General features: G+C 35.1%; 1 protein-coding gene across 1 annotated transcript; it reads left to right on the top strand.

The window, feature by feature from the left end:
• Positions 1 to 15048: 15048 nt before the first annotated feature.
• Positions 15049 to 16984, top strand: LOC128863473 (eukaryotic translation initiation factor 4E-binding protein). Its single transcript, XM_054102640.1, has 2 exons — positions 15049 to 15538; positions 16162 to 16984. Exons 1-2 carry the CDS (start codon positions 15397 to 15399, stop codon positions 16368 to 16370), a joined length of 351 nt encoding a protein of 116 aa, XP_053958615.1. The 5' UTR covers positions 15049 to 15396; the 3' UTR covers positions 16371 to 16984.
• Positions 16985 to 18922: the final 1938 nt, after the last annotated feature.

The raw sequence follows: 18922 nt of genomic DNA, 5'->3' as shown, positions 1-18922 counted from the left end.
TGCAAAGAATTTATTTTTAGAACTTATCAATTCAAGGTCTTGAAGCGTAATTACATACATACTTACATATGTACATACATACATAAATATACTTAAACATTCTCGTAAACTCTTCAGCTGGAAAAATCTTGAAGTGAGCCCATTTTTTTATTTATATGAGTTAATAAATTATATATTTATTTTGGTTTTTAAAAAATATTTAAGAGCTTAGCTCTTTATTAATTCAATTATCTTTTTACACTGATTACTTAAAATTACAATATCTCTTATAAATAGTCTTATGCTGGTTTACATAATTCTTTATTGATCAGCATTTCTTATGCTGGTTTACATAATTCTTTATTGATCAGCATTTTAATTATTTGGCACAGTAAAGTAAGCATAAATGATTTATAAGCATTTAGCTGCAATGTAAGCAGTCATGAAATATGCTGACTAAATATTGAAATATGAATAAATGTTGCATTAACTCTTCCCCTCTTAAAAGCGATCGTCCTCGAGCGTTACGTGTTGTAATTGAAATATGGTGCTGCACTATTCGTGTGGTCATCGTATTCTGTTGACTGTGTTTTAGCCTCTTCTTGTGTAGTTTTCATTCTCTCCAATGGTATTTGTTTTACATATTTTCCGATTAATTTATTTTCCTTTATTGGTCTAAATTTCATCATTAGCCCTATTATTAGAACCAGTAATAGGCTGGATACGCCAAAATTTGTTACTGTTGATATTAAGGTTCTTCTTTTTGCTTCTTCGATGTGCTTAAGGTTTTTTAAACGCAATTCCTTCATCATTTCAAGACTTAGAATTTCTTCCTCTGGGTTTATTGTATTGCTGGGCTGGAGAATAGCAGGAAGTGGGTTGTTTGCTGATGTTCCGTTGAAAATGTATTGCATATGATCCATTGAGTCGCATTTCTTCATTGTCCAATGTGACTGACCCTTCATATTGGTTTAAAAATAGTATTCCTGGTAAAATGGCTTCTATTGCGGATACGTGTTGGTTGTTGATTGTTGTACAGTTAGCTGGATGACTGTTGAGTAGGTTTGGTATGCACGAGGAGTTGCTTATGTCAATAATGTCCTTATCATTACATATTTCTAATGTGTTATGCTTTTCGCACTCATTTCTTTTCCCAAATATTTTATTTTCACATATTAAAATTTTTTCGAATTGTAATAGGACTATGAATAAGTTCGTGCGGTTTTTTTTCGAAATTTGAAACTTTATTGACGTAAAATGGTTACAAATTTAATATTCAAAATATTGTCCATCGCTTACTACTACTTTTTCCCATCTTTCTGGCAATTCACGGATTCCCTTTGTGAAAAATTCGGTCGGTTTTGCCGCAATCCACGAATCGATCCATTTTTTGACTTCATCGTAATTACGGAAGTGCTGGTCAGCCAGGCCATGTTGCATCGATCGGAAGAGATAGTAATCGGATGGCGCAAGGTCTGGACTATACAGCGGGTGGGGTAGGACATCCCATTTGAGCGTTTCTAAGTATGTTTTGACCACTTGTGCAACATGTGGCCGAGCATTGTCATGTTGCAAAATAACTTTGTCGTGTCTATCGGCGTATTGCGGCCGTTTTTCTCGCAGTGCTCGGCTCAAACGCATCAATTGTCGTCGGTAGACATCCCCCGTAATCGTTTCATTCGGTTTCAGTAGCTCATAATACACAACACCCAGCTGGTCCCACCAGATACACAGCATAACCTTCAGGCCATGAATATTCTGCGCCGACGTCGATGTTGAAGCATGGCCAGGGTATCCATACGTTGCCCGACGTTTTGGATTGTCGTAATGGACCCACTTTTCATCGCCAGTCACAATTCGATGCAAAAAACCCTTTCTTTTGTGCCGTTGAAGCAGTTGTTCGCATGCCATAAAACGGCGTTCAACGTCTCTTGGCTTCAATTCATACGGCACCCAATGGCCTACCTTTCGGATCATTCCCATGGCTTTTAAACGTTTGGAAATGGTTGATTGATCAACTCCCAAAGTTTTTGCAACCTCTTCTTGCGTTTGAGCCGGATCTTGATCGAGCAATTCCTCCAATTCGGTATCCATGAACTTTGGCGGCGCACCCTCGCGTTCTTCGTCTTCCAAGCCAAAATCACCACTTTTAAAGCGTGCAAACCACTTCTGGCACGTTCGCTCAGATAGAGCATGCTCACCATAAACTTCCACCAAGATACGATGACTTTCGGCTGCTTTTTTCTTCATATTAAAATAATGAAGAAGAATTCCCCGCAAAAACACATTATTTGGCACGAAATTCGACATTTTCAAGTGTGGTAAAAATATTGTTGTTTACGCTTCAAATAAAAAACTTATACTGACGTTTGTGCCTTACGACAGTAGCTCTCCAATGAATGTTTGGAAATGTGGATCGATGGAATAATAATCAAGTTACGCCATCTGTTGTAAAACCGCACGAACTTATAAATAGACCTATTATTTTATTTATTTTGTTTCCCTTTTTTATTGGTTTTATTAGTAATGATTCGCATGTATTTTTATTGGTTAAGGGAATATTTACTACATATAATATTACTGAGTTAATATATTTGAAGCTACATTAACGTTAGAAAATTCTAAGGTTTCGTCTATATTATTAAAGGGGTTATTTTGATTTTCATGAATGCTTTTCATTAAATTTATTTCATTATTTGAAAAAATGTAAGAATTTACTGTGCCTGTTTTTGCCCAATGAATGGCGTAATTTATGTTAGCAATATCTTCCTTTATTATATCTAGCTTATACTTAATATTAACAGCTACATTATGCTGTATGTTTTCATTATTTTTTAATGCACTTAGTATTTTATTAGATTGTTCTGTAATGTTTTTTATTCTTTCACTTAGTACTCTATTTATAACATAATTATTTGATCATTACTGTTTTCCAATGCATTATTGATTTTTTCACTTAAGATTCTAAAGTCGTCATAATCTGGGCTTCCTGCAAGCCATTTCCAAGCAGTGCCTAATATTTTAATTGAGCGTTTATTTTTATTATGTTTTGGTTGTGTTTTTAATTTATCCAAATTGTTCTGGATGTTTTCAACTTCGTGTTTTAGGAAAGGAAGGAGTGGGTTAGTGTTAATTATTTTTTGCTGTATGATAGTGTTAAGGTAGTCCAAGGTCTCTTGGTATTCGTCTAAGTGAATAACGTGTACGATCCTATATGTTCCAGTTTGTAGTCTTGTCCATCCTGTATTAAATGTAACTAATTGTGCGAAGTACCTCCTGTCTTCAAACAAACAGTCGGCGCACTCGCGTATCGGCACTCACGTCACTGTAGACAGTTATAATTTCGAGGTTGTAAAAGACTTCGTTTATTTAGGAACCAGCATTAACACCGATAACAATGTCAGCCTTGAAATCCAACGTAGAATCTCTCTTGCCAACAAGTGCTACTTTGGACTAAGTAGGCAACTGAGCAGTAAAGTCCTCTCTCGACGAACAAAACTAACACTCTACAAGACTCTCATCATGCCCGTCCTAACGTATGGCGCAGAAGCGTGGACGATGACAACATCCGATGAAGCGACGCTTGGAGTGTTCGAGAGAAAGATTCTGCGTAAGATTTTTGGACCTTTGCACGTTGGCAACGGCGAATATCGCAGGCGATGGAACGATGAGCTGTATGAGCTTTACGGCGACATAGACATAGCGCAGCGAATAAAGATCCAGCGGCTTCGTTGGCTGGGTCATGTCGTCCGAATGGATACAAACGCTCCGGCTTTGAAAGTATTCGATGCGGTACCAGCTGGTGGTAGCAGAGGAAGAGGAAGGCCTCCTCTGCGTTGGAAAGATCAGGTGGAGAAGGACTTGGCTTCACTTGGTGTGTCCAACTGGCGCCGGTTAGCACGAGAAAGAAACGACTGGCGCGCTTTGTTAAGCTCGGCCAAAATCGCGTAAGCGGTTATCGCGCCAATTAAGAAGAGAAGAATTGTGCGTTCGTATAGTCAATTATTCGAAATCCTGCGTTTGCCATTTGCAAATATAATGTTATTAGTAGGAATATCATTATCCTTTCTGGAACCTCGGGCGGCTAGTGTTTGATTCCACTCCCCTTTTGCTGCTCTACTCAGGTGCCTCGTTTCCCGTGGATTTTTTTTTTGGTTGATTGGACCAGTAGATGTCTTCTCCTTTTTTTTTTTTCGCTGCAGGCTATCCTTGTAGTCCGAGTTACGCGATTTGGAAGTTATGGGTCTCGGTCGGTTGTCCCGCGGTTACGGGTGATTACCTGCGGCAGGCTGCTTTAGGCCGACTTATGCGGAGAAAATATTTTTTTTATTATTTTCACACTCGTTTTTTTTTTTACCGATTGCGGCGGGCTACTTTAGGCCGACTTATGCAATTTTACTAGGACGTTTACCGACTGATCCTTTTTGACACTACTGGTCCCTGGACCCTTGGGGTTCCTGCTCGGGCGCCAGTTAATAAATTATATATTTATTTTGGTTTTTAAAAAATATTTAAGAGCTTAGCTCTTTATTAATTCAATTATCTTTTTACACTGATTACTTAAAATTACAATATCTCTTATAAATAGTCTTATGCTGGTTTACATAATTCTTTATTGATCAGCATTTAATTATTTGGCACAGTAAAGTAAGCATAAATGATTTATAAGCATTTAGCTGCAATGTAAGCAGTCATGAAATATGCTGACTAAATATTGAAATATGATAACTGATATGAAATAACTAAATATTGAAATACGAAATCAGTACAACGAACTTGGCTAAATATGCTGACTAAATATTGAAATATGAATAAATGTTGCATTAACTTATGTACATACATGCAATGGAAATTTCGCATTCCCATCAAGCAATGATAATTGTCTTTCCTGTTCAATAAATAGCCAATTTTATTAAGTATGTATTTACCTTGAGCAAATCTATGTACATATACATATGTATATACATCTGTATATATGCATGTATGTATGTATGTAAAGTTACCTGAATTATAAATTGTTTATCTTTCGCATGCATCCAGACGTATTTTGATTTATTTCGAGACTAATTTTCAATTATGGAAAGAAAACAACAATCAGGTGACTTTAATACGAGACGTTTTTCTATATCCATACACATTTTCATCTAATGACATACTTACCGCCATCGATTCATCACTTCTCGGAAAATTTGTGCATGAAAGGAATGACAATTTAGCTATGTTTGTAGCCGTTTGCCTCACAAGAGATATACATACATACATATATTCATACTTTAGGGGCAATGCACCGAAAAGCAGTTCTGCCACTGCTGATGTTAATGGATATCGCTATGGATTTTTTAAGCAGCCAAAAGGAAGAGCTGGTGGAATTTCTTAATGCTTATTTAAAAATGTATTTTTTTTGTATCATGACGCTCCTGCAACAAATGCAAGATTATTTAATTCGCAGGTGCTAATTGTTTGAGCACTCACTATAAGTGTCTTTAAAGCATTACAGAAACACATTTTTATATGCATACAAACTTACATAGGAGCACAGACCTATGTACATTTGTATGTGCATGCTGCTAAGTGAAGTGCAACAGGATTCTACGTATTTGATGAAACAAAAGTAAATGACAGCTTACGGCTCCCATAACAAAATCGTTTTTTTCTATACTTACATATGTATATGTATTTGAACTGCCCTGTATAAAAGAAAATTTGAGTAAAATTCGATTAAAATATCCTTTTGCAGAAAGTTATGCTACCTAACTGTTCTAACTTTGAGTAGAGGGATTTATTTTTGGTGCTTGGTTGCATCAATTACGGAGACGCAAACCTTCATTTTGAATAACAGTGCAATTGAAATTTAACTATTTATTGTTTATATTTAGGGTTGTTATGTCTGTTTTGATCCCATTCACATGTTCGTATGAATGATACGAAAGTTAGTATTTCTGGAAATAGAAGTTCCATTCATACACACATAAATAAGTGAATATTTGTAGAAAGTGTTTAATCCACGTGCATATGTACATATGTATGTATGCTTGTACATATGTGTTTATTTAATACAATATGTTTTTTGCAAACTCTACAGAATTACAGAGTGTTTTTTACAAGAGGAAATGCTTACATTGAAATAAAGTACAGAAGAATTTGTTTAAATGTCCGTGAAATTGGCTGCAGTTTTGAATATCATTGCGGGCCGGAACTGACGCATAATATGGAGGACGAGTTTTCACACACTTTTCGCAATAGTAAAGCAAGCGGTATTTCAGCAATAATATGTTACGTTAAAAGTCGTCTTCTAAATGTTAAACTGTGTATCGGCGTAGTCGCACGAACGAGCTGGCTAGTGATTTATCCGGCACGTAAAGCTTACTAAACGATGACTTTTTTACGCATTATCATCGCGAATTAAACTACAAAACAAAAAAATAAATAAAGAAATAAAAAAAGCAAAAAAAAAACAACCCCCTCAACACATGTAAAAGTATGCTTATACGTACATATATGAAGTGTTAGGCAATTATTTTTTGTGTTGATAGCCATGCGAAATCTCAACAAATTTTCTGATGAAATTTTGTTTATAACAACATAAGAAATTTTATTCAAAGGACTTATGAATACGCGTTCTTCTTGTTTTCTTCTGATACTAAGAACACCCTGATTCAAGAAGAGCTATGCTCCGCTCAGGACTGTTGCCAGATATTATCGCTCCTACGCCAACTATCTTTCCAGACTTCTAAGCCGATCTAAAATGCATTACTAATTGACTTCCATTCAATGGCACCACTCAGCATGTAGCCGGCTACTACTTTCGCTGATAACTCCTCTCCGCTACCACTACATACATATGTATGTATGTATGCATGTACATACGATTATACAGGAACTGCAAACCTTTTGTATGGGCCTTTTTAAACTTAATTCAACATATGTTCTTGACAAGTTTGTTAAAAATGATTATATATATGTACATACATATGTGTATCCTAGCGAGTGATCCTAACATACATACACTCTGAACCGTAGTAAATTTTTGAAAAAGTAAAAGTACATACATACATATGTAAAACCCCGTTTTGTATAAAAAGTATAACCGAAAAATGTCGAAGAAAATGTGTTAGTTGGCAGGCTAAACTCGGCACACAAAAAGAAGAAAAACTTTAAGTCAGGTTGACACACTTCTTTTTACAGTATTTTTCTAAATTAAAGTAATTTAGCTGCCCTTGTATGCATACATGGACACACGTACATACATACATACATACAAATGTATCTTCAAATATAATTCAATAGTGCTAAGCTAAAATGCTTATTGGCACTTGTTTATATTTACATTGAAAAATATGTTACGAGAACGAGAGAAATTGGAATTCCTGTATTGGTACTTCGTGGTTTTTATTAAACTATATTTAACTTTATGCACAACTGGGCAAAAAATAAAACAAAACTAAATGATCACGAGTGAGTTTAACATGCCATTTGGTTCATCCTAGTTTCAATGCCTACTATTGACTGGAAACATCGCTTGTAGGTATGTATGTAGATTAATATTAAGGTAGGTATGTAGATTAATATTCAGAAAATGCTTGTTAATAGGAAAATCTGAAACGTCACATATACCTGTTGTGTATGTAAAAGCCACAGACTGTGAATAAGCACGTAAAAACCGGCAACTGCACTTTGGGGGATGAATGTTGGCGTCTACTCTAACGATTTCAACTTAGGCTTTCTGCGTTGTATCATATCGTATATGCACATACAGTAGTGGTAATGAATTTTGAACCCTATGCCGAGACAACATTATTTCTATAGGTCTAAAGGGTTTTCTGAAAATATCGAAGCATTTGCAATGTTCTTAAAAGATGGTCGGTCTATATGTACTTCAACAAATGTAGAGATATCGTAACGTACAATAAAAAATGGGCTAACGGCCCAGAGCGCGAAAAACCAGAAAATTAGTTAATATGTATAATCTCATTGGCAGATCCAGTGTCGTCAACATGTGGTATCAATGTACATGTGTATGTTCCATGTATAAGACGATTGAAGGTGCATAGCGCAACGTAAACCACTTATCACCAAGCCTAAAATCCAGACTTTTGTTCGTCAAAGAGACTTTTTGTTCACCAAAGAGTTTTCGGAAAACATTTTGTGGGCATGTTTGTCGTCCACCGAACAACACTTTACACGCAAAACATAGTTTTTTTTGACCTGGCGAAGGTCCAATTCATAAACGAAGCGCCTATATGGACGAACACCTTTATAAATGTATAAATGTATAAATGAGTTTTATAAGGAAAGGAGGAATACATCAGACAACAATTATAGGAGTTCATGTTCCCTATTTAGTAAATAGCTTTCCAAGAAAAATGTTAGTAATCATTTAGTTTGCTAAGAAGAAAAACTAGAATGCTAAATTCGTGACCACCACTGTATGTGTAATATGCATACATACATATATATAATATATGAAATAAAGCAGCGCAGTAGCGTTGGAAAATGCCTTGATGCATTGGCCTACGTGCCGGTGCCCATGGCTGCAACTTCCAGGATGAGTTATGCTGCCTTAGCATATAGCGTCGTATTTTAATGTTTTGTATACAAACGTATAAACATATGTATACAGGTTCACTTTAAGAACTAATCTGACAACATACCAAGTATTTGGATCCAAAAGATTAGTTGAATGTTTAAAATTGTAAAACTCAATTGATAAAAATGAAAAAAAAAAAACTTAAATCTTTATGATAAAAAAGTAAATTGATTTTGATACCATTCTTCTATAGTCCCACACTACACATTTTATAGATTTTTTATATGTACATATCAGTTGCATTTAGCGCATTAATTAATAAAAAACTACAAAAAAATTTAAATCGAACTGCTTTGCTTATTTCGTCCAATATAAAAAGTATGAATGATTTTCACTGTGACTCTCTGTATGTATAATATGCGTACTTGCAGGTTTTTGGCTTTCGTAGGGAACACGACAGGAACACTTAAGTTGGCACACGTGTTAGCTCCAATAATAAATTGACGCCAACGCCTCCTCTACGACGTAGTACAAGTATGTTCATACGTACATACATACAGTCATCGTCAAAATGATAGCACAATCACAAATAAACTAAAAATTGCTTCAATATGTTTGTATTCCTTTTGTTATTCTTTTTGACGTGATAACGTCTTATAATTCGATTTAACAGGCTGCACGCACGAAAAAATGTGTCGTTACCTTGCTCATTAGTGTTACCTTGCTCATATGTAGTTACCTTGCTCATTAGTGTTACCTTGCTCTTTAGTGTTACCTTGCTCTTTAGTGTTACCTTGCTCATTAGTGTTACCTTGCTCTTTAGTGTTACCTTGCTCATTAGTGTTACCTTGCTCTTTAGTGTTACCTTGCTCATTAGTGTTACCTTGCTCTTTAGTGTTACCTTGCTCATTAGTGTTACCTTGCTCATTTGTCGTTACCTTGCTCATTGCATTGCATGAACTGCAAGCGAAAGCGCGGAACGAACGACAAAGCAAACAAAGCAAACGAACGGCAACGTTCGATATCTTGCTCTCTCCTACTTAAGTGAGCGTATATATGTATGTATATGCGCATATGTACATATATAAATTCACGTATTTGTATTTGCATATGCCTTCTTATTGATTATTATTAATTTGATTCACTTGAAGAATTTAAAATAAAACCAAGTTTGTTAATAATACCTGTTGTTTTAATGTTATAATTATTAATTTTTTTATTATATATGAAGGAAAAAATGTATTTTAATATTTACCATATACCTTATAAGATATGTTGTCTATACTAATATTATAAAGAGGAAAACTTTGTTTGTTTGTAATGAATAGGCTCAAAACTACTGGACCGATTTTAAAAATTCTTTCACCATTCGAAAGCTACATCATCCACGAGTAACATGGATTATATTTTATTTTGGAAATAGGGCTCGAGATATAGGTCAAAACGTGGACCCGGGTAACCTTCGGATGTGTATGTACAATATGGGTATCAAATGGAAGCTGTTGGTGAATGCTTTAGTTCAGAGTATTTCCATCCGCTCCGTGACTAGGGTCTCGAGATAGAGACCAAAACGTGGACCCTAGAATGTGTTTGTACAATATGGATATCAAATGAAAGCTGTTGATAAGTGCTTTAATACGGGGTAATTTTCATACCTATTGATGACTAGGGTCTCGAAATATATGCCAAAACGTGGACCCGCCGTGTCTTTGAACCGAATTAAACCAAACTTACACACATTGTTAAGTAGGTATTGAAGATGATTTCCGTATAGTTTGAATACCTATTGGTAGATAGGGTCTCGAGATATAGGTCAAAACGTGGACCCGGGTAACCTTCGGACGTGTATGTACAATATGGGTATCAAATGAAAGCTGTTGGTGAATGCTTTATGATATGTTATGTTATGTTATGTTATGTTATGTTATGTTATGTTATGTTATGTTATGTTATGTTATGTTATGTTAATGTTAACTCATTCTCTATATCCATACAGAATATCTATCAAACAAATAAAATTAAAATTTTCTTCTGAAAAATGCAACCATTCAATCAGTATTTTCTTATGAAGTTATCACGTTAAACTATCGTCAGTAAACCGACTTTACAGACAACCTCTTTTTTTTTTTGCAATGTAAGAGTTAAATGTGTCCACTTGCTCATTTTGAGCGGCATAGCGGTAAATATATTTTAGTTAAACTACCGTTATCTGAAAAATGTGTGAAATCGGTGCGTCAAAATGATAGCACATTTGCACAAAATAATTCGTAGTTATTGATGGACAGTCGTTAAATGTGGACAATTATTTTGTTTCGCAAAAAAACGTGTTTATTTTGTACAATAAAGATAAAAATAACATTTATTGATAACAATGGGGCGAGGAACGCAGCTTAACAGTGCAGAAGTGAAAGTGGCTCTAAATTTGCATAAAAACAAAGCAAAAATAAGTGAAATTGCAAAACAATTAAATAGAAGCCGTAAAGTAATTTCAAATTTATTAAAAGATCCCGAGAATTATGGAAAAGCTCATTCCGGAGGCCGCCCAAAATCAATTACGACTAGACAAGAGCGAGTGATTTTGCGTGTTGCATCCAATTCTGACCCCACTGCCAAGAAAATTGCAGAAGCAGCTGGTGTTGAAACACGGGTACGTAATGTACAAAGATTTTTGCAAAAATCTGAAACTATCCAACGCAAAAAACTTCAAAGGAAGCCACCACTAACAGCGACGCATCGGCAAGAAATATTACAATTTGCAGAAGAGCACATTAAGTGGAATAAATAAAATAAGTGAAATTAAATTTGTACCTTCAAGAATGAACAGCAGAGACTACATAAATCTGATTGACAACGAAGTGGTAAACCGTGGCCATCATGTTACAAAAGGTTCCCCAATTTTCCAGCAGGATAACGCAGCTGTGCATACAGCAAAAATTGTAAAACAATTTTTCAACGAAAAAAACATTAATATTTTGAGGTTTTTTAAGGTTTACTCCGAAAATCGTCAGTATGATAGTATTGACGAACTTAAAAGCAGCATTTTAGCACAGTGGGACGAGATTCCGCAAAAGTATATTAAGAAACTATTTAAATCACTTCCAAGTCGCATGACTGAAGTCATAAAGAAAAATGGAGGGTCCACTCATTATTAGAATAAGTTTTTTTCTTTATTTATTATTGTTATGTGCTTAAAACTCACTGATTCCATGAATGTGCTATATTTTTGACGCAGTACGAAAATAATTTGTTTCACTTTAACCGTTTGAGTGCTAAGCGATTTTCTTTAATACATACGAAAATTGCGAAGCAAAATTTGGTCTAAGAAAACTGAAATATGATGGCTTTACAAATATAAGCATAGAGAACACAAAAAAATACATATTTCAATAATTTTATTTTTATTTTGTAGACTAAACTATTAGTTATGATTATAAGAAAAACTTATTTACATTTTTTTAATATCATCTTTTTTTTTTTTTTTACAACAAGTTCCGGCATTATTATTCAAATTTTGGCACATTTGTGGTTCCCCACACATGTACCATGCACACCTTTTTTGCAAATGTTGCATATTAGCCGGGAACGCTTTGGATTTTTAGATCCTTTTACACTACAAACTACACATTTGCGCAATTTATTTTCAAAATATCGATATTGAACGAAAAATAAAAATTGTTTTTAACGGTCTCAACTAATTTATACTTTTATATGACATAAATTTTTTATAAATATCGCAAAATAATATTCAACACGTTCCTAGCCGAACGCCAAATGCACAGTGATGCAATCGTCGCTATAGCAACGCGCCGCAAATTTGGAGTAATTAGTTATCGTCGCTATATCGACGAATCGCACTCAAACGGTTAATGAAGAGCTACTAATTTTGGTTGTCCATAAACACTATTTTTAAATATATTATTACATATATATTGGAACTGTATGAATCTAAATTTATCATTCGTAGCATATGTTAAATTAAAAATAAAAAATCAAATGTGCTATCATTTTGACGCTGACTGTACATACATATGTATGTGCGTATTTTTGCCTAATAAATTTGCGTGGACATGTGCGCATATAAATAGGTATGCCGATTGTTTATTGTTTTGTAGCCGGCAGAACGTAATATACATATGTAAAAGATTCGTAAATGTGCATGTACATACATATGTGCAGCGTCCATATGTACGAAGCGTCCTTTAAAATCCGCTGTATCTTAGTCAATCAAAATATGTACAAATGGGCAAATACAATTCAGTAGTCGCAACTTTTTTTACAGATTTGTTAAAGCACGCGCATGATTTGTATTTGTGTTTTTATATATGTATGCATAATATGTATGTATTTTGTTTCGTTCGCCTCTCGCCTATTTGCTTAGATTCCCAACAGCAATAACCCACACGTTTTTTATGTGCACACAAATGAATGTATGTATGTATGAATTTGTGGACGCTTAAATTTAGCTGGCGCTCTCAAGATTATTCTCTTTTATCGCTCAACAATTGTTAATGGTGCCGTCTAGGGTTAAATTCATACATCCATACGCACAAATTTGCAAATTTTACTACGCCGTTTGAAAGTCTCTCCCAGGTTTGTGGACTTCATTTGCGTCTATCACAGCCGGCATTATTTTGTGTAGTTTGCCGATATTATGTTCGCATGATTCTGTAAACATATTTATGTATGAAAATGGTATATGCCGACTTTGTTTACACGATTTGTATTGTTGTCGCCGTTGCGCCACCTATGTATGTATGTATGTACATATAAGTATTTATTGCATCAGCCAGTTGCATAGTAGACATGTTAATAGTGTGTATGTTTGTATTATATACGCTCACTGGCAAAGTTTACGTGTTCCGTAAATACGTATGTATGTAACTATAACGAAAATTCCTAATAATACACGTGTACATGACGTTGAGCACAAGTCCCAATTATTTCAACTGCGTCAATCTAGTGAAATATCACAAATACTAGGAAGTTCTACGAAATGTTGCTCATATAGTATCTACATACAAATCACGGTGACATTGGGCTTCACCACAACTCAAATTTTAATTTCTACTTTAATGTGCTGCTATATTAAGGGCCAGATTAATAGCGCTTTCTATCTCGAAAAAATATTACCTCTATACGGCAACATTCCAAAAATGCCTCCTTGCACCCTGCGAAAATATTGCGTTTATCATATAAGAATAGAACTAGAAAAATGCAACCCTTCCTCAAGTTCTATGGACATATAGTATGTATGTATGTACTACTATATGCATATTCTGAGCAAAATAAATGTGAAAACAATTTTTTAGAAGAGTTAAGTTTTTGCACAACTTTTTTGACACAATTATGTACACAGAGAAATTAAAATAATTCACCCCATCGCAAAGAGTAGAAAATGATTAGACATGAATGTATTGATAGACACTCTTGTCCGGTAAGAGAGCAAAATTTTGAGAAAAGAATGAATATGTTGCGAGAGCACCAAAACGTTACAGCTCTGGTCTAGGGCAGAATAAATGCAACATCATTACAAGGAAAGTAAACGCAATAATTTAAATACAAGGCGAATTTATTACAGGTGACAGCAAACACATATAAGTAAAACCCTACATGTATTTGTTGTTGCGTTTGGTGCAAGCATCAAGTCAAAATCAGCAAGCAAATGTAAACATACGAATGTAAACATACCAATACATACAAACAAAGCATATCATTTTGACGTAAGCCATACCTACGGCGAAAAATTCAGCTGGGTGAATGCTGTCACCTTATTAAATCCACCTTGTTTAAATATTAGTTCGTTATATGTATGTATGTATGTTTTTCCCATCAACTTCGTTGATTATAAATATGAACCTACCCTATGTGCATATGTTATACATATGTAGATCCACATGTGCACATTTCAGCACCCACAATTAGCTATTAATTGAAATACATACATACATATGTCTCTTATGCAGAGTAGTTTCTTACTTATACACATACATATGTATGTATACATACATACATACATACATACATACATACATATGTATGTATATGGTTGATGCTAGAAATATCAATGATAATCTTATGTTGATCAACCAAATGGAAGAATTTCGGTTAAACGTGTTTGTAAATAATAAAAGCAAATAGGAGAGGGAAAAGTAAATGCAGAAATATTGACGAAAAAAGAACAGGCACGCGGTCAGTAAATTCACCCACAAGGTTAATGAATTCAGGCCATTGCGATGAAGAGAAAATCAACAAATAGCGAATTCTAAAACGCTTGTACAGTGCGCAATAATTTTATTTATCACTTCCAACAGAGGCAATAACAACAGAAACACTTCAACACTTTTATAGCTCGTAAGAACGTTTCGGCATATGCTAGAACAAACAAAAACAAAAGCGACGTCGACTTTGGCATTGGCGTCAGCGCCATATACCTACCTACAGGGCGATGTCGACAAACCTATTGCTGAGCTGTCTGCCGACTGAGCGTGTGCTCACCACTTCCACAACGTCACGTTCGCCCATGCTTTCGTATAAATATGAGCTCTCCGCGACCCAAACACAACAGTCAAGTTCAAACTTTCATTTGACTCGGAACGGTAATTGAATGTCGGGAATCGTCGGTCACAGCTAAGTGCGCCACAGCTCCAAATTGAAGTTGATAATAGTTGATTCTTAAAAGAATTCAAGTTTAAGAAAAGTTCATCAATTGCGTAAAGTGCGGGAACTTATTGCACAATTTCGATTTCTGGTGGGAAAATATTTGAGTCGTTGACTACGCAAAACTAAAGGATTAAATTTAAGTGAATCTGCTTTAAACGGCTTTTTAAAGCAATTTTATAGCACCGCTGTGTGCCAAATTAGTCAAAAAAAAGCTGAAGTAAAAAGACAAAATGTCTGCATCACCAACTGCTCGCCAGGCTTTTACTCATGCCCTCCCGAAAACGAAAAAAATTGTCATCTCGGACCCCATTCAGATGCCGGAAGTCTACTCATCCACGCCCGGTGGTACATTGTTTTCGACAACACCTGGTGGTAAGTTTTGTAAACTTCTCGAAAAAGTTATTTTATCAAAGTTTGAGCGTGGAATAAAATGTGTGCATAGCAGAAATTCAATTTTAAATATTAGTGCAACCCATAAATTAAATTAATTTTAACAAATTGAAGCACCAATTCAAAGTTTGAGCGTTTCCAGGAAATGAAAGTGTTAAACTTTGTTTTTATTTTGATAATCCCTGGAATAACATAGCATTCCCAAAAAATATATATGAATATACATACTAACTACATATACGAGTATATATTTATATATATATGTGCATATAATATGTATAGTACAATAGTATGCATATGTACAGACTTATCAAATAGACTAATAATACGACATGAGTGTTTAATAAAAATAACAAAATCTTCGCTGTGCATATCACTGAAGTTGACTCATTTTGTTGTAGAACTCCTTTGGTGCAAAACTCATTTATTTCTTTTCTGGTTTCTGTTCAAGTGCATGGAATAGGCATATGTATGTGTGCATTCAAGACCATATGTACGCGATAATTATTTTACTCACTCACTCAATTTTATTTACGTTGCTAATTTGTTTGCGTCATTTACATAAATATTTTTATTTTTAATCGGATATATTTCTTTAACCACAGGCACGAAGCTTATCTACGAGCGGTCATTTCTCAAGGATCTGAGAGGTTCACCGTTAAGTCGAACACCACCTGCCAATCTGCCCACGTGCCTGCTCCGTGGAACCCCGCGCACTCCATTCCGGAAATGCGTTCCGCTGCCAGTCGAGTTAGTGAAGAAGACCCAATCACTGAAAATAGAAGACCAAGAGCAGTTCCAATTGGAATTGTAATATATCAGGACCATAAAAACAGTAGTAGATGGTATGGAATAAAAGGTGAAAGAGCAATACCTTCCACGAAATCCAATATATTCCGAAAACTGCCATAAGCTCGAAGTTTCATAAAAACAACAGAAGAAAATTTAAGCTGATACTAAGAAAAACTAACCAAAAGGATACGATTCCTCGAAGTATTTTTAAGCTTCCTTCCATTCATTCATTTATTGAACTTATCGCGACTAAGTGTGGTTAATTATCATCTACACATACATATATCTTTTTTATAGTTAGAAATATTCCATCAGGAAGTTCTTATAGGAGTTAGTTTTTCACCTAAAAGCTTCTTATGGAATTCAAAGAAAAATGCTTTAAAACTGATTGTACATAAATATGTAAATGAGAGCTAAAAATATATATTATAAATTACAATTGAGCATCGGTCATATTGACCGCCTTAAAACGTTGAAGAGAATTCGCTATTTGTCCAATTTGTTTGTGATTTTTTTCAGATCATTATTTTTAATTAAGTAGCATGCGCGTATTTTTAAACCTTAAGATGTAAATACATACTTATAGATTACATTTGTTCATGATATCAAAAATAAAAATTTAAATTATATACGATACATATATACAATCCATTTTTACCTTTGCCGAATGAGGTGTACATGCAGGCCCGTAGAGAGCACATCCGGGCCCCGGGGGAAAACTGCAAATGCGGGCCCTTTCCAATTATGTCTGATTCATATAATTCGAATTACTCTCGAGTCCGAGCCCCTCTGAGAACTCCGGGCCCGGGGTAAAAAGTCCCCGATCCCCCCGCCCCCCCTCTCGCCGGGCCTGCGTGCATGACTGCCATTCGGTTGGCCCCGGGTTCATTTCAACTGCACACATTCATTCACAAAATAACGCAATATTACGGAAGTGGCGGTTTCTTAGGAAGTCATCAAGATGACGGTGAAGAGTAATGAAAAGAAAACTTAGGGCTTGTTCGAGGCACGCAATAAAAGCGGCAATACTGCTGCACTGATGACAATTTGCGACTCTGTTGCAATCATAGATGACTAGATGTGAAACTCTTTTTCTCGTGAGAGCGCTGAAAAATGTGCATTTTTTATAACATTTTCCAATATTGCCACACCGGTAGAAACATGAATTGGGTATTTTTGAACCAAAGGTCTGGAATTTTTAGTTTCCATACCACCATTGAGGTTAGTATTTAGTGTGCGGTTGCCCAATAGCCTTATATCACTCGTAACCCCCAACATATACTAAAAATAAGCACAATCCGTATGAAATATGTACATAAATAAGCAAAAAATTTTAAAATTTATATGTAAATGAAATTATTTAAAACGGATATTCATAAGTAATTTAATAATAATAAAGTTATGAACCCGAAAAACCTAAGTTATAATTAAAAACATGACTTATTGCGATTTTTTAATATAACACAGAAAGTGGGTAACAAAAAACAAAAATTCTCAAACAACGAACTGAATAAGTTAAAGCAGATTACTTTTAATCTTCGTAAAATAACTCAAACTCAAATTAAATTCCCTTACCTACGCTTTTCACTCATAGAATATTTACGTATATACCAATTTACAGACATAACCAACATACAGATTTCAATAAAAGTACATGTATGTACGAGTAAAATGTATTCATATGCATATGTGCATAAGACTAATTAAAGTAGAAGTTGAAAAGGATATAAAAGGCTTTGAAAAATTCTAAAACTCCCTTCAATTTAAATTATTACGTTTCAATTGAATTAATTTAAAGACAAATAATTATAAACATTTCAACGCGTCATTTCTCCACTATGAAAAAAGGAACTGTTTTCGTCAATTATTTTTGGCGCGTTTCTTCTGGTAGCCAGCCATTTCGCCTATCAGCTGTTCAAAATCCCATAATGTGTGAGTGCTACCAAGTTTTGAAACGTCCTCATGGGCGCGCTCTCTCTCAAAATGAATAAGTTTCACATCTAGTTATCTATGGTTGCAATTGCTCAACTGATACCTTTCTGATGATCGGCAAACAAAAAATTTTTGATGCCGATTTAGGCTATTGACCTCTGGTTACGATCCAGCATGCTGTCCAGCAGGCTTATATGTGTGCGTGTCGGGTGCTTGACGCTAATATCTAAAATTTTTGATTTTCATCAAGCAAAAGCCGACAACAAGTATGTGTGACACGAAGCAAGTACGAGTGTCACCCGACACGCACACATATAAGCCTGCTGGACAAGCATGCTGGATCGTCACCAGAGGCCATATGTTCAGAAACGCATTATAATGCGCAGTACTTGCAGCGCTGGCAGCACTGTCAATGTGACAATTCATGCAACTGATAGATTTGTTGAAAAATTGCAAATAGATTTGTTGCATTTATGAACGCGCTGTGCAGTAAAATGGAATTGTTACTAAGTTTGGTCATGGACGATGTATGTGAGGAAAAAACCGATAGTCTTTTTTTAAAGGGTATATTCAGAAACGCATTATAATGCGCAACGTACTTTTGCAGTGTTGACAATGCGTTCAGAAATGCAAATATGGCAG

This window comes from Anastrepha ludens, chromosome 5 (genome assembly GCF_028408465.1).
Source record: "Anastrepha ludens isolate Willacy chromosome 5, idAnaLude1.1, whole genome shotgun sequence".
Lineage (NCBI taxonomy): Eukaryota > Metazoa > Arthropoda > Insecta > Diptera > Tephritidae > Anastrepha > Anastrepha ludens.
The sequence above is the reverse complement of the archived record's forward strand: the minus strand, read 5'-3'. Positions and strand labels throughout refer to the sequence as shown.

Coding starts and splice junctions, on each gene's coding strand:
- LOC128863473 (XM_054102640.1), top strand. CDS start 15,397: ATGTCTGCATCACCAACTGCTCGCCAGGCTTTTACTCATGCCCTCCCG. Junction 15,539..16,161: donor GTTTTCGACAACACCTGGTG/GTAAGTTTTGTA, acceptor CTTTAACCACAG/GCACGAAGCTTATCTACGAG.